Consider the following 26,214-nt stretch of genomic DNA (forward strand, 5'->3'; position numbering starts at 1 on the left):
CCAGGAAGTGGGGGGTGGGGGGAAGGAGGCCAAGCTGGGCGGACACCAGCGGTCCCAGGGACCCCTTCACATCCTGCATTCCTGGAGCAGCTGGGGGTGGCAGGAGGCAGCTGGGGCACTGGCTGTGCCGGGTCCTCAGTGTTGGCCTGGGGTGCAGAGGTCAAGGCTTCTTCCTGTCTGACCGTGGTCCCCCTCTGTCTGCTGCCTGGGAGTGAGGAATGCAGTTTCCTTTCTTGGAAGGTCTCCAGGTCTGGCTAGAGTCAGCTGGTCCTGGGTTCAAGCCCCGCTCTGCCGTCCACTAGCTGAGTAGCCTCGAGCAGTAACTGCCTCTCTGAGCCTCAGTTCTTTCCCTGGGAAAAGTAGGGCACAGTGAGCTGAGGATTCAACGAGCTGATGTGTGTGCAGCCTCAGCCAGGGCTGGGGCCTCAGTTTCCCAAGACTGCCATAACAAATACCACAGACCGGGCAGCTACACAGCAGAAATATGTTCTCTCCCAGCTGGAGGTCTGAGTCGAGGTCAAGGTGTCAGCAGGGCTGGTTTCTCCGAGACCTCTCTCCTTGGCTGGTGGCCGGCCGCCTTCTCCCTAAGTCCTCACAGGGTCATGCCTCTGTGTGCCTGTGTTTTCTCTTCTTTCAAGAAGAAATGTACTTTTCTTTTTTTCTTTTTCTTTTTTCTTTTTTGAGACAGAGGCTTGCTCTGTCACCCAGGCTGGAGTGCAGTGGCGCAATCTCGGCTCACTGCAACCTCCGCCTCCCAGGTTCAAGTGATTCTCCTGCCTCAGCCTCCCGAGTAGCTGGGACTACAGGCGTGTGCCACCACACCTGGCTAATTTTTTGTAGCCAGAATGGTCTTGATCTCCTGATCTCGTGATTCTGCCGCCTCGGCCTCCCAAAGTGCTGGGATTACAGGCGTGAGTCACTGTGCCCGGCCAAAATGTACTATTCTTTTAAGGGCACTAGTTGTATTGGATTTGGTCCCATCCTCATCCCCTCTGTTTAACTTACTTCTTTAAGACTCTAGGACCAAGGGCGGGTGCGGTGGCTCAGGCCTGTAATCCCAGCGCTTTGGGAGGCTGAGGTGGGTGGATCTCTTGAGGTCAAGAGTTTGAGACCAACCTGGCCAACATGGTGAAAACCCATCTCTACTAAAAATACAAAAATTAGCTGGACATGGTGGCGGGTGCATATAGTCCCAGCTACTTGGGAGCTGAGGCGGGAGAATGGCTTGAACCTGGGAGGCGGAGGCTGCAGTGAGCCAAGATTGCACCACTGAACTCCAGCCTGGGCGACAGAGTAAGACTCTTCTCAGAAAAAAAAAAAAAAAGACCCTGGGTCCAAATATAATCATGTTCTGGGGTACTGGGGGTTAGGACTCCAGCATATGAATTTGGGGGGTGTGGAGACACACTTCAGCCCCTAACAGCTAGGCTCACGGGAAGAGCTCAGGAGGGGTGACCCTGAAACTTGTCACACTCAGCGGCTGGGTGTGCAGAAAGAGAGAATCCCATGGGTCAAGGCTGGCCGGCCTCCCTCCCGCTGTCCCGGCCCTCTGCCTCACCTTCTTGCCACCTGGAAAGCAGGCCTGCCCTGCACACCTGACTTGGTGCATGCAGGATGAAAATTCCCTCTCCCTGTGGGAGAGCCTGCAGGTAACGCACTGTCCAGATTTTCCAGTCAAAACTTGGTTTCTAGGAAACCATGCCCTTCTGAGAGGCGGGTGGGGTGGCGGGGGGACCTCCTTCCTTGGCCCAGATGGGCAGCCCCCACCCAGGGCTCTGCATGCTGCTCCAGCTGGAACATCCCTGCCATGCTCCTGTCACTCCTGCCTGACTTCAGGTCTCTGAAATGCAGGAGTGAGACTCCCACAGGCCCCCCTCCCCATCCAGGCAGCTGCGCTATAGGGATGAGGGCTGGGCCTCCCCCTGCTCAGCTCCCTCCCTGCTCCGACAGGCAGTGATTTCTGTGGTCAGCTGGGTGTGGGGAGGGGAGGGACCCAGAGAGGGGCTTTTTCTCTGCCGGTGGTGACTCAGCCCATAGTCATGGCAGTGGGAGCCTTAGGTTTCTGATGCACAGGCTTCCGTTTCCCCTTCCTGGGCTTTGGGGATGCGGTGGTCAGAGGCACGCGGCCAGGGGAGTCTGCCTGCTGCCTGGCTCGGTGGCGTTTGACCACCTTCTTACCCCAAGTCAGATTTTGTAACTTCCTGCCAATTGCCTCCCGGGCACTGAATCTGGAGGTCCACGCCTCACTCAGGGGTTCACCTTGCTGGCGTTTGGGCCACTGACAGCACCAACAGTGACAAAAATTCAGAAATGGTGTTCTTCTAGCTGTTGTTAATAGCAAACTCTTCCATTCTTTTTTTTTTTTTGAGACAGAGTCTTACTCTGTCGCCCAGGCTAGAGTGCAGTGGCGCAATCTCGGCTCACTGCAACCTCTGCCTCCTGGGTTCAAGCGATTCTCCTGCCTCAGTCTCCCTAGTAGCTGGGATTACAGGTGCCTGCCACCACGCCCAGCTAATTTTTGTATTTTTAGTAGAGATGGGGTTTCGCCATGTTAGCCAGACTGGTCTCGAACTCCTGACCTCAAGTGATTTCCCCCACCTCAGCCTCCCAAAGTACTGGGATTGCAGGCGTGAGCCACCGCACCCAGCTTCATTCTTTAACAAAGTTATTCAAGCATCTGTGCCAGGTACTGACCTGGACTCAGCAGTAACAGGACAGACCCCGGGCCCAGTGGGGCAGGCAGCTGGCTCCTCAGTTATTGATAAAAAGTGTGGCGCAGGGCAGTGCTGGGCCCTGATCTCCTGTCCCTACACTGGCCCAGGGAGCCCCGCAGTGGACCTGTGAGGCCATTGTTCCATTGTTCAGAAGAGGAAACAGGCCATTTCGGGTTCAGTGATCTAGAACCAGGCTCTGAAACCTATGGCCTATGGGCCCAGATCAGCCAATTGCCTGTTTCTGTCAACAAAGTTTATTGGAGCAGAGGCACGCTCATTTGTTTCTGGATGGTCCGTGGCTGTTTTTGTGCTGTGACTGTAGAGGCGAGCATTGCGGGAGGGGTTTTATGGCCTGCCGGGCTGAGAATATCTGCTGCCTAGCCTGTTCCAGGCAAAGTTCGAAGGGCCCTGATCTAGCAGTAAGGGAGGAACTGGGGCTCGAACAAGGGTCTCTGGGTGCCTCTAGGGCCATTCTGGGTGGCTGCTTATGGGACGGGAGCTTTTAGTCCTGGCTCTGCCACTCCCTGCTCTGTGACCCTGGGCCCGTGGCCTGTCCCCTAACGGTTATCTCTTCATCTGTAATCATCTGTAGAGCAATAAGGTGAATGATAGTGCCCAGGTCTTGGGGTGGTTGGGAGGATTTCAGGAGCTAAGGAGGAGGCAAGGGGGGCGCCTTGTCACTGTTGGTGGTGGGGTCATTACTGCTTTTGCCTATCAGATACAACCATGACTGCTCTGATGACGAGGAAAGTGAGGGTCCCAGCTGCCCCTCCTGAGGTGCATGCCATGTGTGTGGGGGGGGTTCTGGTCAGTTCTCAGTTGGTCTTGGTAGAGGCCACTGGGCCATCTGCTGACCTCCTCTCTCCCTCCGTCTCCTGGGCAGGAATCCCTGAGGACTCCAAGGTGGAGGGCCCTGCGTTCACAGATGCCATCCGCATGTACCGACAGTCCAAGGAGCTGTACGGCACCTGGGAGATGCTGTGTGGGAACGAGGTGCAGGTGAGTCCAGATGGGCTGGTGAGAAAACCTCAGAAGTCACCCAAGGACCCAGCAGGGGAGGGCAGGGGGTGGGGTACAGAGATGGGGCTCTGGGGCGCTGCCGGTTTGGAAGGAGATGACATGCTTAGATTTGGACAAGTGCAGGGCCAGTGCACGTGGAGATACTCGCTGTCTTATTCATCACTTACTGGGCATCTGAGCACTTACCCTGGACGAGGCACTGGGGTGCAGCTGGGAATGATGTGGACAAATTCCTGGCCCTCAGGGAGCTCTCTGTATAGCAGGAGAAACAGACATTTGGCAAATAAATGTACACTTCCATGTGCAGGCAAAGCAGGGAGGGAGTATGGTATTCTAGGTAAGGAAGGCAGCCTGTGCAAAGGCCCTGGGGCTGGCCCTTGAGTCTGAGGATCCTACAGGACACCCAGGCAGATGAGTTGGGACCTGTGGGAATGGAGCTCAGGAGAGAGGGCAGCAGGGAGGGTGAAGCAATGGGCCAGTCGCAGAGGAGGTGGGGGCTGCAGCGGCCTGGCTTGTGGGAATGCAGAGAGAAACAGGCCAGCTGAGCGCTTTCCAGCCCCTGGCCTGGCTTGTGCCTCCTCAACTTAGATCCTGAGCAACCTGGTGATGGAGGAGCTGGGCCCTGAGCTGAAGGCAGAGCTCGGCCCGCGGCTGAAGGGGAAACCGCAGGAGCGGCAGCGGCAGTGGATCCAGGTGGGTGGGCCTGGGGCCCTGGAGCGGGGACGGGACCTGCAGCTGGTGCGGTGCCCTCAGCCCTGGTGCCAATTCAGCTGCTCTGCCCACAGATCTCGGACGCCGTGTACCGCATGGTGTACGAGCAGGCCAAGGCACGCTTCGAGGAGGTGCTGTCCAAGGTGCAGCAGGTGCAGCCGGCCATGCAGGCCGTCATCCGAACTGACATGGACCAAATTATCACCTCCAAGGAGCACCTTGCCAGCAAGATCCGAGGTAGGCAGCCACCCCCGTGCTCGACGGGCCCTCCAGGGGCCAAGGTGGACTTTCTTTTTATTTCATGATTCATGTAAATTTCACAGCAATGACTTGCTCATTGATCATTTGTAAGAATTAGAGCCAAATCTGCACTGTGGTACTCCAACCCCTGTGAGTTGTTTTGTGGCTATTATTTCTATAAGCCCAGAACTTGAAGAGAAAAATTTTTGTTCTGGAGGTTCAAGCCTTCTTTTCATCTCTGACTCGTCACAGATTTTTACCATGTGTCATTTTAAAGTACATTTACGTTCAGCAAGTATAGTTTTCCCAGGTCAGTTTATTCTGTCACCCAGGCTGGAATGTAGTGGTGCGATCTCAGCTCACCACAACCTCCACCTCCCGGATTCAAACAATTCTCCTGCCTCAGTCTCCTGAGTAGCTGGGACTACAGGCACACGCGCGCCACCATGCCCGGCTAACTTTTGTATATTTAGTAGTGATGGGGTTTCACCATGTTGGCCAGGCTGATCTTGAACTCCTGACCTTGTGATCCACTCACCTTGGCCTCCCAAAGTGCTGGGATTACGGGCATGAGCCACTGTGCCCAGACTGTACGCCTTTCTCTTCCCAGCCAGATGGGATCCTTTCACCAGCTTGGTCCCCATAACACATCTGCAGAGCTCAGTTTTAGCAATTGTCAGTTTCCCATGGGACGTTCTTTTTATTTTATTTTATTTATTTCATTTTATTTTATTTGAGACAGGGTCTCACTCTGTCGCCCAGGCTGCAGTGCAATGGCACGACCTTGGCTCACTGCAGTCTCTACCATTCTCCCACTTCAACCCCCCAAGTAGCTGGGACTACAGGCATGTGCCACCACGCCCAGCACATTTTTGTATTTTTTGTAGAGACAGGGTTTTGCCATGTTGCCCAGGCTGGTCTCAAATGCCTGAGCTCAAGCAATCCACCCACCTTGGCTTCCCAAAGTGCTAGGATTACAGATGTGAGCGACTGTGCCCAGCCATTATTATTATTATTATTTTGAGATGGAGTCTTGATCTGTTGCCCAGGCTGGAGTGCAGTGGCACAATCTGGGCTCACTGCAACCTTGCCTCTCGGGTTCAAGCAATTCTCCTGCCTCAGCCCCTCAAGTAGCTGGGATTACAGGCACCCGCCACCATGCCCAGCTAATTTTTGTATTTTTAGTAGAGACAGGGTTTTGCCATGTTGGCCAGGCTGGTCTTGAATTCTTAACCTCAAGTGATCCACCTGCCTCGGCCTCCCAAAGTGCTGGGATTACAGGTGTGAGCCACTGTGCCTGGCCTGTTTTTTTTTTTTGAGACGGAGTCTCGCTCTGTCGCCCAGGCTGGAGTGCAGTGGCGTGATCTCGGCTCACTGCAAGCTCCACCTCCCGGGTTCACACCATTCTCCTGCCTCAGCCTCCTGAGTAGCTGGGACTACAGGCGCCCACCACCACGCCTACCTAATTTTTTGTATTTTTTAGTACAGACAAGGTTTCACCGTGTTAGCCAGGATGGTCTCGATCTCCTGACCTCATGATCCGCCCACCTCGGCATCCCAAAATGCTGGGATTATAGGCGTGAGCCACCGCGCCTGGCCGCCCGGCCTGTTTTTTAAGAGACAGAGTCTCGCTCTGTCTTCCAGGTAGAGAGCAGTGGTACAATCATGGTTCACTGCGTGACCTCCTGAGCTCAAGTAGTCCTCCCACCTCAGCCTCCTGCGTAACTGGGACTACAGGTGCAGGCCACCAAGCCTGGCTAATTTTTAAATTGTTTGTAGAGAAAGGGGTCTTGGCTGGGCAAAACTCTGTCTCTTTTAAAATTTTTTGAAAGAGAGAGAGAGAAGGGGGGTCTTACTGTGTTGCCCAGGCTGGTCTCAAACTCCTGGCCTCAGACAATCCTCCTGCCTCAGCCTCCCAAAGCACTGGGATTACAGGCATGAGTGGCCGCGCCTGGTCTCCTGTAGGTTATTCTTTACTAGCCAGATCCTGAGTATTGGTTGACAGCTGGATAGGACACTGAGCGTTGACATTTCTTGTGTGGAACAAAGGACATTAGCTGGGCTGGGATGGGGGCGGACATCTAAATATTCTCGAGTGAAAATGCTTTGGTCAGAATGTTCTGGAGATGGTCCCTACCCAAAGGAAGAAGCCTTTTACATAATTATGCAGAGCCAGCCACACTATTCCAGAGAGGATCAGCCCAGTTTTTGTAAAACCAAGAGGCTCATTGAATCTAGTAACGTATTTTTCATTGCTGTTGTTCTTTTTGTTCAAACGAAGAAGCAAGACCCATCCTAAAGGAGTTTTTGTCTACTTCTAGCTAAGCAGAACACTGCTGACACCTCTGGGCTGGCAGTTTTCTTATTTTATTTTATTTTATTTTCATTTTTAATTTTTGTGGGTACATAGTAGGTGTGCATATTTATGGGGTACATGAGATGTTTTGATCAGGCATGCAATGTGTAATAGTCACATCATGGGAAATGGGGTATCTATCCCCTCAAGCATTTATCCTTTGTGTTACAAACAATCCAAGTATATTCTTTTAGTTTTTTTTTTTTTTTGGACACAGAGTCTCACTCTTCTTGCCCAGGCTGGAGTGCAGTGGTGCCATCTCAGCTCACCGCAACCCCTGCCTCCCAGGCTCAAGTGATTCTTCTGTCTCAGCCTCCCAAGTAGCTGGGATTACAGGCACATACCACCACACCCGGCTAATTTTTGTATTTTTAGTAGAAATGGGATTTCACCATGTTGGCCAGGCTGGTCTCAAACTCCTGACGTCAAGTGATCTTCCTGCCTTGGCCTCCCAAAGTGCTGGGATTACAGGCCTGAGCCACCGCACCTGTGCAGCCTCTTTTAGTTACTTTTAAGTGTACAATTAAATTATTATTGATTATAGTCACCCTGTTGCGCTATCAAATACTAGGGCTTATTCATTCTGTAACCAGAAAGGGGTCCCAATCCAGACCCCGAGAGAGGGTTCTTGGATCTTGGGCAAGAAAGAATTCAAGGTGAGTCCATAGAGTTAAAGCAAGTTTATTAAGAAAGCGAAGGAATAAAAGAATGGCTACTGCGTAGACAGAGCACGAGGGCTGCTGGTTGCCCATTTTTATGGTTATTTCTGATGACATGCTAAACAAGGGGTGGATTATTCATGCCTCCCTTTTTAGATAGAGCATATAGGGAGACTTCCTGACGTTGCCATGGCATCTGTAACCTGTCATGGTGCTGGCGGGAGTGTAGCAGTGAGGACGACCGAGGTCACTCTCGTCACCATCTTGGTTTTGGTGGGTTTTGGGCCACCTTCTTTACTGCAACCTGTTTTATCAGCATGGTCTTTATGACCTGTATCTTGTGCCGACCTCCTATCTCATCCCATGACTTAGAATGCCTTCACCGCCTGGCAGTGCCGCCCAGTAGGTCTCAGCCTCATTTTACCCAGCTCCTATTTAAGATACAGTTGCTCTGATTCAAATGCCTCTGACATTTCTACTTTTTGTGCCCATTAACCATCCCCATCTCCCCCTCGCCCCCTGACTACCCTCTCCAGCCTCTAGTAACCATCTTTCTACTCTATCTCCATGGGCTCAATTGCTTTGTTTTCTGTTTGTTTATTTGTCTGTTTTTACCTTTTTTATTGCTCCCACAGGGGAGGCCCCCTCCAAAATGTCAATTTGCTTTAATTTTTAGATCCCACAAATAAGTGAGGACATGTGATGTTTGTCTTTCTGTGCCTGGCTGAATATAATGACCTCCAGCTCCAACCATGTTGTTGCAGATGACTGAAACTCGTTCTTTTTTACGGCTGAATAGTACCCCATCGTGTATATGTACCGGATTTTCTTTATCCATTCGTCTGTTATAGACACTTAGGTTGCTTCCAAATCTTGCTTGTTGTGAACAGAGCCGCAACAAACACGGGAGTGCAGATATCGCTGTGATGGGCTGATTTCCTTTATTTGGGTATATACCCAGCAGTGGGATTGCTGGATTGTATGGTAGCTCTATTAGTTTTTTGAGGAACCTCCAAACTGTTCTCCATAGTGGTTGTACTCATTTACATTCCCACTGTGAACCCTGAAAATTTGAGGCAGGTCTCAGTTAAATTAGAAAGTTGATTTTGCCAAGTTGGGGACACGCACTCGTGACACAGCCTCAGGAGGAACTGATGACATGTGCCCAGGTGGTCAGAGCACAGCTTGGTTTTATACATTTTAGGGAAACCTGAGCCATCAATCAACATACGTAAAATGGGCCGGGCGCAGCAGCTCAAGCTGTAATCCCAGCACTCTGGGAGGCCGAGGCGGGTGGATCACTTGAGGTCAGGAGTTCGAGACCAGCCTGGCCAACATGGTGAAACCCCGTCTCTATTAAAAATACAAAGCTTAGCTGGATGTGGTGGCGCATGCCTGTAGTCCCAGCTGCTCTAGGAGGCTGAGGCATGAGAATTGCTTGAACCTGGGAGGCAGAGGCTGCAGTGAGCCGAGATCGAGCCACTATACTCCAGCCTGGTCAACAGAGTGAGACCCTGTCTCAAAAAAAAAAAAAAAATGTAAAATGAACATGGTTCAGTCCGGAAAGGCGGGAGAACTTGAAGGAAAAGCAGGACAACTCAATGCAGGCATGAGGCTTCCAGGTCATAGGAAGAAAAGAGACAAATAGTTGCATTCTTTTGAGTTGATGATTAGCCTCTCCAAAGGAGGGAAGCAGATATGCATTAATCTCAGCGAGCGGAGGGGTGACTTTGAATAGAACGGGAGGTGGGTTTGCTTTAAGCAATTCCCAGCTTGACTTTTCCCTTTAGCTTCGTAATTCTGGGGGCCTAAGATATTTTCCTTTCACACCACCAACAGTGTACGGAGGTTCTCTTTTCTCCACATCCTCGCCAGCATTTGTTATTGCCTGTCTTTTGGATAAAGCCATTTTAACTGGGGTGACGTGGCATCTCATTGTAGTTTTGATTTGCAGTTCTCTGATCAGTGATGTCAAGTACCTTTTCATATGCCTGTTTTGGGTTGAGTATCTTTCATATGCCTGTTTGCCATTTATATGTCTTCTTTGGGGAAATATGTATTCAAATCTTTTGCCCATTTTTAATTGGATTACTAGGATTTTTTTCCTATAGACTTGTTTGAGATCCTCATATTTTCTGATTATTAATCTCTTGTCAGATGGCAGTTTTCTTAGTTTTTTGCCATCATGGTTTCAGAAAGATCAGGGTCCAATCTCAGAACACCTTGTCATTTTTCCTGCATGGATTTCTCATCTTTATCCACTATTTCTCTGAAATCATTCAGCTTGCTAATGTTGCCCCCAGTGGTTTTTTTTAAAAAAATAATATTGGCCAGGTATGGTGGCTCATGCCTGTAATCCCAGCACTTCGGAGGCCAAGGCAGGAGGATCACTTGAGCCCAGGGAGTTTGAGACCAGCCTGGATAACACAGTGAGACTCTGCCTCTTAAAATAATAATAATAATAAAAGTATTGATGGGGGCTGAGCGCGGTGGCTCACGCCTATAATCCCAGCACTTTGGGAGGCCGAGGTGGGCGGGTCACCTGAGATCAGGAGTTTGAGACCAGCCTGGCCAATATGGTGAAACCCTGTCTCTACTAAAAATACAAAAAAAAATCACTGGGCATGGTGGTGCACACCTGTAATCCCAGCTACTTGGGAGGCTGAGGCATGAGAATCACTTGAACCTGGGAGGCAGTGGTTGCAGTGAGCTGAGATCGCGCCATTACATTCCAGACTGGGCGACAGCACGAGACTCTGTCTCAAAAATTAATAACAATAATAATATGATGGGAAGAGAGAGTTGGGAGAGGGCTGAAAAATTACTTTTTGGGCACTGTGCTCATTACTTGGGTGATGAGATCAATCCTACCCAAAACCTCAGGGTCACACAATGTACCCATGGAACAAGCCTGCAATGTACCCCCTGCATCTAAAATAAAAGTTGAAATAAAAATGATAATAATATTAGGAGGCTGAAGTGGGAGGATTGCTTGAGCCCAGGAGTTTGAGGCTACAGTGAGCTTTGATTATTCCACTGCACTCCAGCCTGGACAACAGAGTAAGACCCTGTCTCAAATAAAATAATAATAGGCCGGGCATGGTGGCTCATGCCTGTAATCCCAGCACTTTGGGAGGCCGAGGCGGGTGGATCACGAGGTGAGGAGTTTGAGACCAGCCTGACCAACATGGTGAAACCCTGTCTCTACTAAAAATATAAAAATTAGCTGGGCACAGTGGCACGCGCCTGTAGTCCCAGCTACTCAGGAGGCTGAGGCAGGAGAATTGCTTGAACCTGGGAGGTGGAGGTTGCAGTGAGCTGAGATCGCGCCACTGCACTCCAGCCTGGGCGACAGAGCGAGACTCCGTCTCAAAAAAAATATAATAATAATGATAATAATAGTAATACAGTAGCCTCCAGCACCTGGGCTCTGGGATGGCTGGGAGGTGCTCCTTGGGGAGCCCCTGCTGACCCGGCTCCCTCGGGGCACAGCCTTCATCCTCCCCAAGGCAGAGGTGTGCGTGCGGAACCATGTCCAGCCCTACATCCCATCCATCCTGGAGGCCCTGATGGTCCCCACCAGCCAGGGCTTCACTGAGGTGCGAGATGTCTTCTTCAAGGAGGTCACGGACATGAACCTGAACGTCATCAATGAGGGCGGCATTGACAAGCTGGGCGAGGTGAGGCCGGCACCGCCCCTAGGAGGGGGTCTCCTGAGAGTAGGTCTGGTCTGTCCCAGAGGGCCCCGGCTGCGTGACTCAGGGCAGCCGTTCCCCTCCAAGGCCGTCCCTGTAGACGGGGAAGGGCTGCTGGGGACTAGGGGCAGAGGCCGTGAGGCCAGGGCTGTTGGAGTCCTCGTGGGGCCTGCAGTTTGAGGAAAGAGGGAACATTAGCTCCTGGCCACCAGCCTTTAGTAACCAAGAGTGGTGCTGAAATAGAAAAGAATTTAACAGAAGAGAGGGAAGGAGGGAAGGAGAGGAGGGGAGAGGGAAGGGCGGGCTTCAGGTGGAGCAATGAGATTGATAAGGCAGAATTCACAAGTCACGCGCCCTCCAAATGGAGACAGCCGTTGCCCTTACTTGACCTCAGTTATCTGGCTCTCGGGGTGAATGTCCTTCCACAGTGTCCATCTTGGGCTGGCTGCCCGGAGCCCGCATAGTTGTCAGATTGAATTTATCCTGTATCTTAGTTTCCTCCTTTATACTCTGAAATGGGGAGTCCACAGACCATAATAATCCCAGAATCTGAGACCTGGAGAGGACCTTGGAGAGCAGGAAAGCTCTCTCCCAATTTTGAAGCTGAGGAAACTGAGGCTCAGAGAGGGTGAATGACTTGCCCAAGGTCACCCAGCACCTCAGAAGGGATGAGCGCCTTCTGCCGGCACCGAGGCTGCCTCTCCACAGTGCTGTGCCACTGGACTGCGCCCTCCGTGCCTTCAGAGCCTCATGCTTCTGTCCTGGGCCCTCCTGGGTTTACCTTTGTGGCCATGAGCACCAGGTGGCCATCCCTGGTAGCAGGCGCCAGCCCCAGGGCCTGGACTTCGAGGACCCAGGCAAAGTGTGTGGGGGGTGCTGCCTGGCCACAGGGCAGCCCTGCTCAGCCCCCGCGGCCCCGCCCCCTGCAGTACATGGAGAAGCTGTCCCGGCTGGCGTACCACCCCCTGAAGATGCAGAGCTGCTATGAGAAGATGGAGTCGCTGCGACTGGACGGGCTGCAGCAGCGATTTGATGTGTCCAGCACGTCCGTGTTCAAGCAGCGAGCCCAGATCCACATGCGGGAGGTAGACCCGAGGCTACGACCCCCACCCCACACCCTGTCCACCGCCTTCCACAGGCCCCCTCGCCCAGGGGGTCCCTTCTGCTCCGTCCCCTGTCACGCCATAGCCACGCTTGCCTGGCACGCTCTCTCCTCCTCTGCTTGGAACATCTGTGCCTCTGCCCACTTGGCTAATTCTGACTCACTTCCCAGGTCTCAGCTTAGAGACCCCTTCCTCCAGGAAGCTCTCCTTGCGCCCCCAGGCCCCTTCCCATATTTCCTGTTGCCTTGAGGCAGGGACTTGCTCCAGCGTGCAGCGCTGTGAGTGGGCAAATGAGTGGGTGGGCATAGACCGCTTGCCATTCCTCCCTGGCAGGCCTCGGGGTGGGGGGCTGGTTGAGGATGAGGACCCCTCAGTGGCACCCAGGAAGGGGCTGTGGTCACCCTGGGGGCTTCACATGTCCGCGGTATGCCCTGCAGCAAATGGACAATGCCGTGTATACGTTCGAGACCCTCCTGCACCAGGAGCTGGGGAAGGGGCCCACCAAGGAGGAGCTGTGCAAGTCCATCCAGCGGGTCCTGGAGCGGGTGCTGAAGGTGAGCGGCCCCACGCCCTGCCCCGGACCGTCCTAGGCGAGGCCGAGCCCCGAGCCTCATCCCCGGCCACCACCAGGATTGCTGTCCCTGCAAGGAGGCGCCATGGTCCTCTTGTGCGGATGAGGACTTGGAGGCTTGGGTCGGACCACTGGCCTCGTCCTACCCTCAGGGCCAATGGAGCCCACTGACCTGCAGACCCCCGACCCCCTCATTCCCTGCAGAAATACGACTACGACAGCAGCTCTGTGCGGAAGCGGTTCTTCCGGGAGGCGCTGCTGCAGGTCAGCATCCCGTTCCTGCTCAAGAAGCTGGCCCCTACCTGCAAGTCGGTGAGCAGCCCCCACCTGCTCCAGCCGTTTGGGACCTAAGTTGGGGGATGGAGCCCACAGACCTCCCTCTACCCTTGGCCCTGACCTCTCATCTCTGCCGCCCCACCCGGGCAGGAGCTGCCCCGGTTCCAGGAGCTGATCTTCGAGGACTTTGCCAGGTTCATCCTGGTGGAAAACACGTACGAGGAGGTGGTGCTGCAGACCGTCATGAAGGACATCCTGCAGGGTGGGTGCCGTCCCGGGGTGGGGACTGTTGCCAGGAGGATGCTGGGGGGGCAGCTGAGAAGTGGTGGCAGCTGAGGGGGTCAGCTAAGCCTCAAAGAAAAGCCCAGACTTGCACCTGGGGGCTGGGTGAAGCCCACTGTTCGCTGTGTGGCCTCCGGAGCGGCCGTAGCCTTGCGTCTCTGTGCTTTAGTTTCTTCTCGCGTCCTTGGCTTTGCTGGGAGGGTCAGAGGAGTGATGAGATGACATGTGGTCAGCAGCCTGGGCCTGGAGTTAGCATCACGGCCTTGCTGCTTTTAGCAACGAGGCCTGGAATGAGTCACATCCCAATCACAGACCCCCACGGCGGGATGAGACGGGTCTCCTTTGAGCAGAGTCCAGCACAGGGGCGGCTGTGGGATCAGTGCTGTGTCCTGACCCTTCCCCTGTGGCCCTGCAGCTGTGAAGGAGGCCGCGGTGCAGAGGAAGCACAACCTCTACCGGGACAGCATGGTCATGCACAACAGTGACCCCAACCTGCACCTGCTGGCCGAGGGCGCCCCCATCGACTGGGGCGAGGAGTACAGCAACAGCGGCGGGGGCGGCAGCCCCAGCCCCAGCACCCCGGAGGCAGCCACGCTCTCGGAAAAGCGACGGCGCGCCAAGCAGGTGGTCTCCGTGGTCCAGGATGAGGAGGCGGGGCTGCCCTTTGAGGCTAGCCCTGAGTCACCACCACCTGCGTCCCCGGACAGTGTCACTGAGATCCAAGGCCTGCTGGCCCAAGGTCTGCGGCCTGAGAGCCCCCCGCCAGCCGGCCCCCTGCTCAACGGGGCCCCCACTGGGGAGAGTCCCCAGCCTAAGGCCGCCCCCGAGGCCTCCTCGCCGCCTGCCTCACCCCTCCAGCATCTCCTGCCTGGAAAGGCTGTGGACCTTGGGCCCCCCAAGCCCAGCGACCAGGAGACTGGAGAGCAGGTGTCCAGCCCCAGCAGCCACCCTGCCCTCCACACCACCACCGAGGACAGTGCAGGGGTGCAGACCGAGTTCTAGGCCAGTGGGTCCCTGACTGCTGCACATGGCACAGGCCGTTCCCTTCCGGACCCAGGCAGGCTCAGCTCTGGGGAGGGCACCCTGGTCTGTGCCTTGTGGGTGGAGGCGGGGCAGGGCTGTGTGGCACCGCCAGGGAGCGGGCCTACCTGAGTCACTTTATTGGGTTCAGACAACACTTTCTTGCTCCCTGTTTTCTCTTCTGTGGGATGATCTCAGATGCAGGGGCTGGTTTTGGGGTTTTCCTGCTTGTGCCGAGGGCTGGACACTGCTGGGGGGCTGGAAAGCCCCTCCCTTCCTGTCCTTCTGTGGCCTCCGTCCCCTCATGGGTGCTGCCATCCTTCCTGGAGAGAGGGAGGTGAAAGCTGGTGTGAGCCCAGTGGGTTCCCGCCCACTCACCCAGGAGCTGGCTGGGCCAGGACTGGGAGAGGGAGCACTGCTGCCCTCCTGGCCCTGCTCCTTCTGCAGTTAGGGGTGGACCGAGCCTTGCTTTCCCCCCTGTTCTGGAGGGAATGGGAAGGAGGGGGTCTTCAGGCTGGAGCCAGGCTGGGGGTGCTGGGTGGAGAGGTGAGATTTAGGGGGTGCCTCATGGGGTGGGCGGGCCTGGGGTGAAATGAGAAAGGCCCAGAACGTGCAGGTCTGTGGAGGGGAAGTGTCCTGAGTGAAGGAGGGGACCCCCATCCTGGGGGATACTGGGAGTAAGTGAGTGAGTGAGATGGCTGAGTGAGGGTTATGGGGAGCCTGAGGTTTTATGGGCCTGTGTATCCCCTTCTCCCGGCCCCAGCCTGCCTCCCTCCTGCCCGCCTGGCCCACAGGTCTCCCTCTGGTCCCTGTCCCTGTCTGGTGCTTGGGGATGGAACAGCAGCAAGGGGTGTAATGGGGCTGGGTTCTGTCTTCTACAGGCCACCCCGAGGTCCTCAGTGGTTGCCTGGGGAGCCGGACGGGGCTCCTGAGGGGTACAGGTTGGGTGGGCCCTCCCTGAGGGTCTGGGGTCAGGCTTTGGCCTCTGCTGCCTCTCAGTCACCAAGTCACCTCCCTCTGAAAATCCAGTCCCTTCTTTGGATGTCCTTGTGAGTCACTCTGGGCCTGGCTGTCGTCCCTCCTCAGCTTCTTGTTCCTGGGACAAGGGTCAAGCCAGGATGGGCCCAGGCCTGGGATCCCCCACCCCAGGACCCCCAGGCCCCCTCCCCTGCTGCTTTGCAGGGGGCAGGGCAGAAATGGACTCCTTTTGGGTCCCCGAGGTGGGGTCCCCTCCCAGCCCTGCATCCTCCGTGCCCTAGACCTGCTCCCCAGAGGAGGCGCCTTGACCCACAGGACGTGTGGTGGCGCCTGGCACTCAGGGACCCCCAGCTGCCCCAGCCTTGGTCACTGGCGCATCTCTTCCCTCTTGTCCCGAAGATCTGCGCCTCTAGTGCCTTTTGAGGGGCTCCCATCATCCCTCCCTGATATTGTATTGAAAATATTATGCACACTGTTCATGCTTCTACTAATCAATAAACGCTTTATTTAAAGCCAGTTGCCTTGAGTGGTGCTGTTGGGGTAGGGGACGGGGGGCCTGGGCTGGGGACTGTGTCTAGGCCCCCATACGGCTCGGCTTTCTGGGCTTCTCACTTGACTGAGTGCCTCTATGTTTATGATCTGAGTTCTTATTCCATTTTACAGAAGAGGAAACAGGCTCAGCGAGAAGGGACTTGTCCAAGGTGACCTGCCTTCTGGTGGCAGCTCAGGCAGCTTCCTCAGCCAGACCTGTGCCGGGTGCCGCTCGGGCAGCCTTGGGTGATGGTGAGTCCAAGAGGGATGGCAGCAGGCAGCAGCTTCAAGGCCAGTCAGGGCCCTGGGGTGCCCACAGCGGGGTGGGCCCAGGCTCGGGCTGGATCCAAACAGTGATGCCAGCTCCTTCAACGCTCCCGATCACACTCCTGTTTACCAAGCGCTCACTGTGGGCCAAGCGCCTTGTGTGCAGGAACAGCAGCCTCGAGAGAGCTCTAGAAAGTGGACACAGTCGTCACCACCATTTCACCGATGTGTACACTGAGGCCTTGGAAGGTGGGGACCTGGGCCGAGCCTATGTGGCACCAGGAACAACCCTCGAGCCCCTGCAGCTGTTGGGGGTGGGTTGCCCCATCTATGGGTAAAAACATGTCCCTACTGGTGGGGTGGCAGCCAGTCACCTTGGGGATGTTGGCTTCCCTGGTGCCAGCCTGTCCATGGTGGCCTAGGGCTTGGGCCTGGGCCTCCCTCGGTCAACAAGGGCTGAGGTGCAGAACACGGGGCTGTGTGGCCGGAGACCAGGGATGTGGCTGTCCCTTGCTGTTGTCCTTGGCAGGTCACTGAGCCTCGAGATCCTCCATGAGGCCTCCCTGGGCCCTAGTGAGAGCGTAAGGAGATCTGCAAAGCACTGCCCTCCAGGAGGTAGCCCCACCTGCCTCAGTCTCTCCTCTCTTGGCCAAGTTGAGCTCAGGAGGGTGTTGGGAGGAGGGGGAACTGTGGGTGGGAAAAGGCCACCCAGCTCCTGCCTGGGAAATGACTCACACGACAAAGGGTATTCGCCTGCCCCGTTCAGTGCACAGGACTGATGGTCTCAGTGAGAGGGAAACAGGCCCAGGCGTAGGGCTTTTCTGCCACCCCAGGACCTGAACTCTCCTGCCTGCTTCTGCGGACGCTGTACTTGGGGCAAGCACTCAGCGCCCCCTGGAGGCCACCAGCCGGTCAGGGCTGCATCACGTCCTGTGTTGAATGCACAGGGAAACGAGCCCAAACACTGGCCACGATCACTGAGTGAGCTGGAGGCAGAGCCCAGGTGCTCCGAGCAGGCCTGCCAGGAGCCCAAGGAAGAGGCTGCACCTGGCTCAACGCCGTCTGCCGGAAAATGCGTAATCAACGTGCACCTCTGCAGCGAGTGCAAGTGTATATGTCTCCAAGAACTGTGCAGTGACCAACCTGCACAACCGCACGGGCTTGAAGGTGAGGATGCTTCTGGGCCTCAAACCCCGCATCACCATGTCCCAGTTGCAAGGCCCTGGGCATTTACCCCCATCAGCCTCAGCTGCCTCACTGGGATAATGGACGGAACACACGGGGCTCCTCCGCTCATGGAGGCACAGGCCGCAGCCATCACTGGCCCTGGCTGCCTCTGGGCCCTGGTCTCTCCACCTGTGAAGGGGGCGCTGGGATAACGCGACATTCAAGATGGCCCTACCTGACCTCTCCTCTCGACTGAGGTGCGGCGCACTCCTGGCTCCTTCCCCGAGAAGAGCTGCCCTCTGCCGGAGCCCCATCCCGAGACCTCGTCCCCTCCCCTCCCTGGGCTCCCATGAGAACCCAGTGATGACTCAGGCCAGAAGCGCACTGAAGACAGGTTTATTGACACTCCTGCTTCGGATCGAGCTACATGGGGTAAGGAGGGACAGTTGTGGAGAGCAGGAGGGCCCCGGGGTTCTGGGGAGCAGCAGAGAGGGAGACCCAGGGTTGCTGGTGCCACTGTGAGCACAGGCCTGCACCACACGCCTTCCCAGGAAGGCCTCCCCTCACCCAGCCAGGCCCTCCTGCTCCCTTCCCACATGCAGGGTGGGAGGGGGCTGTGCATGGCCCCCAGTTGAGGACCCAAGCTCCTGCAGGGGCAGTGGCCTTCAGTCAAGACAGCTGGGAGGTAGCAGATCCGTGATTAGGCGGGGACGCTGGCTCCCAGGCTCGGGTGGTGGTGCAGCGGCCTCTCCAGCCCCAACCCCCAGGACCATTCAGACTGGTGGTGTCATGGATGAGGATCACCTCTGCCTGGCCCAGACGTGCTTGGAGCTTAGGATGGGGGCTCCTGGGCAGTGGGGAAGGGGCCCAGGGGAGAGGGGAGCCTCATACGAGTCTGGCTGGCGCAAGGCTGAGCAGGAGCCCGGGGCTCACAGTGGCCGAGGCAGGGCTAGGACCAGGCCCAGGTGGGTGGGCAGCACTCAGCTGCTGTGGTAGATGCGGAGGCGCTGGGCGATGTCCTGGCGGCACAGCGGGCAGGTGCGCAGTGGCTGGCAGCACTGCTGGCAGCAGCAGACGTGGCCACAGTTGAGGAAGATCATCTGGGCCTGGGGAGGGAGAGCGGGAGCATGTGGCCGGCCCTACCGGGTTCCAGGAGTCCCAGGCCCGTCTTTTTTTTTTTTTTTTTTTTTTTTTTGAGACAGAGTCTCACTCTGTTGCCCAGGCTGGAGTGCAGTGGTGTGATCTCAGCTCACTGCAACCTCAGCCTCCCGGGTTTAAGTGATTCTCCTGCCTCAGCCTCCCAAGTAGCTGGGACTACAGGCGTGCACCACCATGCCTGGCTAAATTTTTTGTATTTTTAGTAGAGATGGGGTTTCACCATGTTGGTCAGGCTGGTCTCGAACTCCTGACCCCAAGTGATCTGCCCGCCTCGGCCTCCCAAAGTGCTGGGATTACAGGCGTGAGCCACCGTGCCGGCCCCCTTCATTATTCTTTAGCATCTTTTACCATAAACGCCTGATAGTGGGGCCTTCAGGCATTTGACCACCACAGAAACAGAGCAGGCACGGCCGAAACGGGTAACCTAGGCCTTCTGTTAGCAGTTTGCTATTTCTCTATAGTTTGTAAAAAATATAAATACCCATATAAATGCCCCAACTGATTCTTTCTTAAATAAAACTGGGGATTATATTCCTGCGCTCTGGACAGGCGACGGAGGCCTATTCAGCCAGCCCCTACCGGAGGGCACGCAGGGTGTTCAGGCTTCTTTCTTGTTGATGCACTTGCCCAGGCCCTGAACTCCTCAGTCTACAAATGATCCCAACCCGGAGCAGCAGCCACTGACTCAGGACCACACTTTGCCTTAGCATCTCCTGCTTTCAGGAAGTGATCCAAGCTCCGCTCAAAGCTGTCTGGAATGCCAAGGGCCCCAGAACAGGGATTATATTTGGAACCAATAGGTCCATCCATATCATGGCATGAGTCAGGTCAACTGGAGACCCTGGAATCATCAAACTGCAAACATGGCTGCTTTTCTAAGTAGGATCCCTCAGTGGAGGCAAAGGAGGATTTGTATTTCATTCACTGCTCTGTGTAATTTTTAGAGTAAGTGTTAATGAATTTTTAAAAGATGATTTTTTCTTTTTTTTTGAGATGGAATCTCGATCTGTCTGCCAGGCTGGAGTGCAGTGGTGGGATCTTGGCTCACTGCAATCTCTGCCTCCCAGGTTCAAGCGATTCTCCTGCCTCAGCCTCCCAAGTATCTGGGCTTACAGGCACCCACCACCACGCCTGGCTGATTTTTGTATTTTTAGTAGAGATGGAGTTTTACCATGTTGGCCAGGCTGGCCTCGAACTCCTGACCTCAGGTGATCCACCTGCCTTGGCCTCCCAAAGTGCTGGGATTACAGGCGTGAGCCACCATGCCCGGCCAAAAGATGATTTTCTAAAGCCTCTGCAGGGTAAATCATGTTGTTGATATTTCATGATTTGGGAAATTTTTTCCTAACGTATTTATTAAGTAGGAACAAAAAGAAAAAGGTCCGGAAAATGATGTGAGCGCAGCTCATATTTGGGTCATGGGACCAGGGGTCATCTTTATTTCCTGCCTTCTTTCTAGATGAGCACAATCTACTTAGAGAACTGGAGAAAACACGTTCAGAGACAACCCTGTACCTGGAGAATTTGAGGAGGGTGGCCACAGGCAGGGCAGGCGGGTGGGGAGGGCCCCGGACTTACCTCCCGTTCCAGGCACACGACACATTCTGAGGCCTGCACCTCCAGCTCTGCAGGGGGAGCGGATGGCCTCACAGACTCAGGAGGCTCCTGGGGGGCCGTAGGGGTGACCTCACCCATTGGTGGTTTCAGCTCTGTGGGGACCAGACAGACAGACTGAGCCAGGGTCATCTCCGCTGACCCCAACCCCTAGGGGCTCATTGTGGCCCTGCCCATCCCCATGGTGAGTGAGCTGGAGGGTGGGGGAGCCTCTGCTCTCAGATCTGAGGGAAGTGCTCTCCTTGCCACACACTCTCTTCTTCTCTTCTCTGAGCCTCATTTCCCATCTGCAGAATGGGAGTGAAGTCTCTCTCTGCAGGGATGGCCGCAGCGCTTGTTAAGTGGGTCCTCTGATCTCTAATGTCCCCGGGATGCTTCATAGCCACCCTGCAAGTAGGGCTTGGCACTTTCAGAGATGAGACATTTGAGGCTCAGAGACGGGGAGTCACTCAACCCAGGGCCACGTGGCCATCTGGTGATGCAGCTGCAGATCCCTGGGGCAGGAGCTCTCAGTGAAGGGCCAGCTCTGGGCTTCTCCACCTGGTTGCCCAGGAGACAGGATGGGCTGCTGCCCATCAGGTGACCCAGGGGAGCAGAATGAGAGGCCCCCCCAAGGCTGCTCCCCTGCCCCCAGCCCCACAGAGTCCCCAGCATGCTGGCTGCTCTGCCCTGGAGCCAGCATCCCCTGCTAAGACATCAGAAGCAGCCCTTACAAAATGCTAAGTCTCTTTTTTTTTTTTTTTTTTTTTTGAGACAGAGTCTCGCTCTGTCACCCAGGCTGGAGTGCGGTGGTGTGATCTCGGCTCACTGCAACCTCTGCCTCCCAGGTTCAAGCAATTCTCCTGCCTCAGCCTCCCGAGTAGCTGGGATTACAGGTGCCCACTATCACGACAGGCTAATTTTTGTATCTTTAGTAGAGATGGGGTTTCACCATGTTGGCCAGGCTGGTCTCAAGCTTTTGACTTCAGGTGATCTGCCCATCTCAGCCTCCCGGAGTGCTGGGATTACAGGCGTGAGCCAACGTGCCCGGCTGCTAAGTCTCTTTTTCTATCAAGCAACGTGAGCCACCCACTTCCTTGACTCTATCCCTCGTTCCCTTCCTGATCACGGTTCACTTTATTCTATGGCTTGAATTACAAGCATTGTTTTTTATAACAGGAAAAAACTAAAGTTTTTTTTTTTTTGAGATGGAGTCTCACTCTCGCCAGGCTGGAGTGCAGTGTGGTGCGATCTCGGCTCACTGCAACCTCCGCCTCCTGGGTTCAAGTGATTCTCCTGCCTCAGCCTCTCCTCTTGCGTATCTGGGACTACAGGCACACGCCACCATGCCCAGCTAATTTTAGTAGAGACAGGGTTTCACCATGTTGGCCAGGATGGTCTCCATCTCCTGACCTCGTGATCCGCCCGCCTCGGCTTCCCAAAGTGCTGGGATTACAGGCGTGAGGCACTGCACCCGGCCACAACTAAAGATTTTTTAAAGGCTGTTACAACACTAGACCCTCTAAGGCTATCAGTGCTGCCCCCAAACCACCATTTTGAGGGGGCATTCATATATATATATATATATATATATTTATTTATTTATTTACTTATTTTTTAGACAGGGTCTTGCTCTGTCACCCAGGCTGGAGTATAGTATCATGATCACAGCTCACTGCAGCCTCAACCTCCCAGGCTCAAGCAATCCTCCTACCTCAGCCTCCGGAGTAGCTGGGATGATGCCTTGCTAATTTTTTTTTATTTTTTTGTTTTGTTTTGTTTTATTTTTGAGACAGTCTCACTCTTTTCCAGGCTGGAGTGCAGGGGCACAATCATGGCTCACTGCAGCCTCGACCTCCCAAGCTCAAGCGATCCTCCCACCTTTGCCTCCCAAGTAGCTGGAACTAAGGTGTGCACCACCACACCCAGCTAATTTTATTTTATTTTTTGTAGAGAAGGGGTCTCCCTGTGTTGCCCAGGCTGGTCTCAAACTCCTGGGCTCGAGTGATCCTCCCGCGTAGGCCTCCCAAAGTGTGGGATTACAGCCATGAGCCACTGCACCCAGCTTCCATATTTGTTTTTTTCTTCTTTTTTTTTTTTTTTTTTTGAGACAGAGTTTCACTTGTCACCCAGGCTGGAATGCAATGGCATGATCTTGGCTCACTGTAACTTCTGCCTCCTGGGTTCAAGCAATTCTGCTGCCTCAGCCTCCTGAGTCTGGGACTACAGGTGCACGCCACCACGCCTGGCTAATTTTTGTATTTTTAGTAGAGACAGGGTTTCACCATGTTGGCCAGGCTGGACTCAAACTCCTGACCTCAGGTGATCTGCCCACCTCAGCCTCCCAAAGTGCTGGGATTACAGGTGTGAGCCACCACACCTGGCCCCAGCCTCTATATTTGATATAAAGTATACCGATTTCTGGGAGTAATAAGAGAATTGCTAGGAAATTGAGGGTTTCCCTTGTCTTCTGGAACTGAGGACGGATCCCACCATGGCCCCTTCCCCTGCCAATGGGCACAAGCAGGAAGCCCTGAGCAGCCCAGGCATCCATTTTCTGCATGTGGCCACAGATCCTCATGGCCAATCTGCTATGGAGAGGAAGAACCTGCTTGTTTGCTCCAGGGATGACTCAAACAGTGAGAAGCAGCAGGTCCTGAGGACTGCTGGGCTCAGAGGCACTGCACCCCACTCAGGGTGAAGGGCACCTGTTTGTGGCTCCTGCTCACGTGAGGCTTGTCTGCCGGGGGTGACCCCAACTCCTGATGGAAAACTCTTCTGATCTCCAGTCTGAGAGCTGGGGGGTCAGGAACATCCAGAAGGGGCCTATTCTGCACATGACTTGATATCAAAAAGCTAAGAAGTTTAATGACTTTTTGGGGGTTGAGTCAATGTCCCTGGAGTAAAAGCTGCAAAACTGGTGCCTGAAGCTATCCTGGGGCTGCAGTCAGCCCAGACCCCTGGAGCCCTGGGGCCTCCCCACTGAGGTCCAGTCCAGAACTCCACCTTCGCCTCAGCTCCTCCGCCTCTTCCTTGGCTCTGGCTAAAAATGCCCTGTCCAGAGCCTCACCCAGCCCAGCAGCACAAGACTGCCCTCTCCTTCACCCCTGCTCTGGCCCCTCACCTCTTCCCCAGGGAGGCAGGCAAGCCCAGTGGCTCCACCATCTGCCAGCAATGGGACGTGACGGGGGACATGCTAACCTCCTTGCGCTTCAGTTTCCCCATCTTGAAGACGAGGACCACAACAGTGCCTCCTCACGGGGTGGATCCGGAGGTTCCTCAACGTGGTTCATGCACAGCGGTGGGCAGGTGCCGGGCTCCCAGATCATGCTCAGCACATGGCAGACCCCAGACTCCACACCTGCCCCTTCTCCCCACGGGCCTCACGACCTGCCTTCACCCCTTCACAGCCTGTTGTGGACATCTCTCCATGTCCACAGGCATGCCTCAGGCCCAGCATTGGGTATACTGCAGGCCCTGGGGACGGGCTATTTCTCCCTCTAGTCCAAAGTCCCTCAGTGTGTGGATCCCAGCGTCTGTAGGGTGGACTGAGGGAAGGCTATGGGACAGGGAGCTGGGAGGGCCCCTCCACTGCTAGGTGGAGGTCTCCTGTTCTCCCAATTTGGTGGCCCATTTTTCCCATCTGTAAAACGGGCTCACTGATCCCTAAGCCTGCTCCTTGGGCGGGAACCTTACCGACCAGCAGAGGCTAGAACCAGCCCTCAGGACTCATCCTGAAATGTAAGCAAATGACTGACTGTCCCCACCAGAGCCCACACATACGGCTGGAGCCCTGCCTGGAAGAGGCTGGAGCTGTGCTGGTACCTGGCTGGATCCTGGCTGCATCCAGCAGTTCCTGGACTCTCCGGAGGATCTCGTGCTGCAGGCCAGCTTCTGAGACGCCCACCTGTGACAGTTCAAGGAAGTGCAGACTGTGGCCTGGGCGGGAGCCCGCTAAATGGTGTGAGCCACGTGGCACAGGCCCAGGCTCACAGGACCGTTGACACCTCCTGCTGGAAATGTGGAAGCCTTCCGGGGCCTGGCAGGGCCCATGGTCAGGATGAGGCAGTGCAGCACCATAGCTGTGAGGGCAACCTCCCCAGGCCTCAGCCCAACAATCAGTGTGGCAGGGGTTGGGGGGAAACTGAGGCCCAAAGGGAAACCAGCACTAGCAACAGCTATGGTTTAGCAACTGCTTCCCGGTGCCAGGCTTCACCTGCACACCTCAGCCACTTCCCCACCAGGTGGGGGAGGAGAGAAGCCTTGGAGGCCAAGCCACTAAGCAGCAGCAGCACATGAGCCCCACAGTCCCTCAGCCTCCAGAGCCTGAGCGGCACGGCCTTGTGACCCTCAGTGCCATCCAGTCCTCTTGGACCCTGGTGTCTGCATCTGTCCAGGGAGGGGCAAGACAGTCTCATGGCAAAGAACACGAACTCTGGGGCCACGCTGCTTGGGGTGGAGACCTCACTCTGCTGTGTGACCTTGGGCCAAGTTATTGCCTTACTGGGTCTCAACTGAAAGATGATGATAATGATATGTACCCCGCTGGGCTGTCGGGAGAATTCAGTGAGTTCGAATACAAGAAGTGCTTAAAATGGTGCCCCGCACGTGCAGGTGCTACAAAGTTAGCTGGCACAGTGATGAGTATTCTGTTTTGAAGAATAAGTGGATTAATGTGCTGTAAAGAGCTCAGCTTGTGCCCAGAAAGGAACACGGGCTCAGGCAGTGCTGTGGCCACGACAGTTTGTGACACCATGAGGCAGGGCAGAGGCTGGATCGGATAATCCCCAAGGGCCTGTCTTGTCCCTCCAGTCTGAAGATCCAGTCTGATCAGGTCAGCAGGACCCACCTCCCCAGGATTTCCCAGTGAGACAGTGTGCAGGGCACACACAGGCGGCTGGGGCAGATGGGCAGGTGTTCTGGCCATCTGGAAGCAAGGTGGCCCTGGGCCATTAGGTAAGGACAGGCCTCAACGAGGACTACACAAGGAGCAGATCAACCCCCGGCTGGTCAGGACAGCGGCCTTGCGCGCCCCTCCCCTCCCTGCAGACGGCTGCTGCCCACCTTGGCCAGGTCCCCGGGGCTCATTTGGCTCAGCAGGTCCAGTGAGAGGCGGTGGTGCGCGAAGATGGGCAGGTAGTGCTCAGCCGACAGCTCCTCCAGGAGGGCCACCAGCTGGCGCTCCATCCCCTCTTCCTGCAAGACAGAAACGTGTACCATGAGCGGGAAGGAAGAAAAGAACCCACTGTTTACAACAGGAAGTGAAGGGTTTGAATATATATAACATAATACATAGAATGTACTCGGGATTTTTCCTACAAAAACTCATATGTAGGCACACAGAGATAGATAGGCCCAGGGGTTCACTGCCGCTCTGTCTGCAAACCTGAAAATAGTAAGCAACTTGAACATCCACCAAGAGGGGGCTGTTTCAACTGCCTCTCTGTCCCCGCAGGTGCTGGACAGACAGTGGCTCCCGGCACAGGCTTTGCTCTACTGTGGGCTCAGTGGTCTCTGCCCTGCACAGCAGTGACCAGTGCCTTGTCGTCCCCCTCACCAGAATGAACACTCCCTTACTCTCACTTCTGTCTCCACTGGGGCTTGGCACAGGAGCTGGCACGCTAGAGTCACCAGAAAAGTAACGAGGCAGAGCATGGCGGAGGCACCACAGGCGCCTCTGGGAGACGGTCCCCAGGGCTCCCTGGCCGGGGCAGGCACCAGCAGTCCTTACTTGCAGCTTCAAGGACAAGGGCTTCTGGTTCAAAAGCCGTTGATACTGAATCAGCCAGTAATTTTCCTGCCTGGTTTCACTTTTGGCTTCTAACTCCGTCTGCCAGGAATGAAGCAGGCAATGTTAGTCACAAAATGGTAAT

The 26,214-nt window shown here is 55.2% G+C and overlaps 2 protein-coding genes across 18 annotated transcripts in view; one reads left to right on the forward strand and one right to left on the reverse strand.

The window, feature by feature from the left end:
* NIBAN2 (niban apoptosis regulator 2) overlaps positions 1–16,141 on the forward strand; it is a 63,623-nt gene extending 47,482 nt beyond the window's left edge. Inside the window, exons 6-14 of the mRNA XM_016961709.2 lie at positions 3,598–3,713; positions 4,323–4,427; positions 4,520–4,682; positions 11,193–11,380; positions 12,325–12,480; positions 12,936–13,052; positions 13,274–13,381; positions 13,496–13,607; positions 14,043–16,141. Coding sequence (XP_016817198.1) covers positions 3,598–3,713; positions 4,323–4,427; positions 4,520–4,682; positions 11,193–11,380; positions 12,325–12,480; positions 12,936–13,052; positions 13,274–13,381; positions 13,496–13,607; positions 14,043–14,629 — 1,652 coding nt within the window. The 3' untranslated portion in view covers positions 14,630–16,141. The remainder of the gene's footprint in view (positions 1–3,597; positions 3,714–4,322; positions 4,428–4,519; positions 4,683–11,192; positions 11,381–12,324; positions 12,481–12,935; positions 13,053–13,273; positions 13,382–13,495; positions 13,608–14,042) is intronic.
* Positions 16,142–17,970: 1,829 nt separating this feature from the next.
* Positions 17,971–26,214, reverse strand: part of LRSAM1 (leucine rich repeat and sterile alpha motif containing 1) — a 51,779-nt gene continuing 43,535 nt past the window's right edge. For 11 of the 17 annotated variants that reach the window (XM_001149463.6, XM_063788254.1, XM_063788245.1 and 8 more), the window contains 5 exons: positions 26,073–26,171; positions 25,406–25,537; positions 24,167–24,248; positions 20,327–20,457; positions 17,971–18,696 (listed from right to left, as the gene is read on the reverse strand). In XM_001149463.6, the coding sequence (XP_001149463.1) occupies positions 18,571–18,696; positions 20,327–20,457; positions 24,167–24,248; positions 25,406–25,537; positions 26,073–26,171 (570 nt within the window). In that variant the 3' untranslated portion in view covers positions 17,971–18,570. Of the gene's footprint in view, positions 18,697–20,326; positions 20,458–23,542; positions 24,249–25,405; positions 25,538–25,918; positions 26,172–26,214 lie in introns of those variants that run through there. The other 6 variants (XR_010148838.1, XR_010148840.1, XR_010148841.1 and 3 more) reach the window with 6 other exon arrangements.

This window comes from Pan troglodytes, chromosome 11 (assembly GCF_028858775.2).
Source record: "Pan troglodytes isolate AG18354 chromosome 11, NHGRI_mPanTro3-v2.0_pri, whole genome shotgun sequence".
In the NCBI taxonomy this organism is placed as follows: Eukaryota; Metazoa; Chordata; class Mammalia; order Primates; family Hominidae; genus Pan; species Pan troglodytes.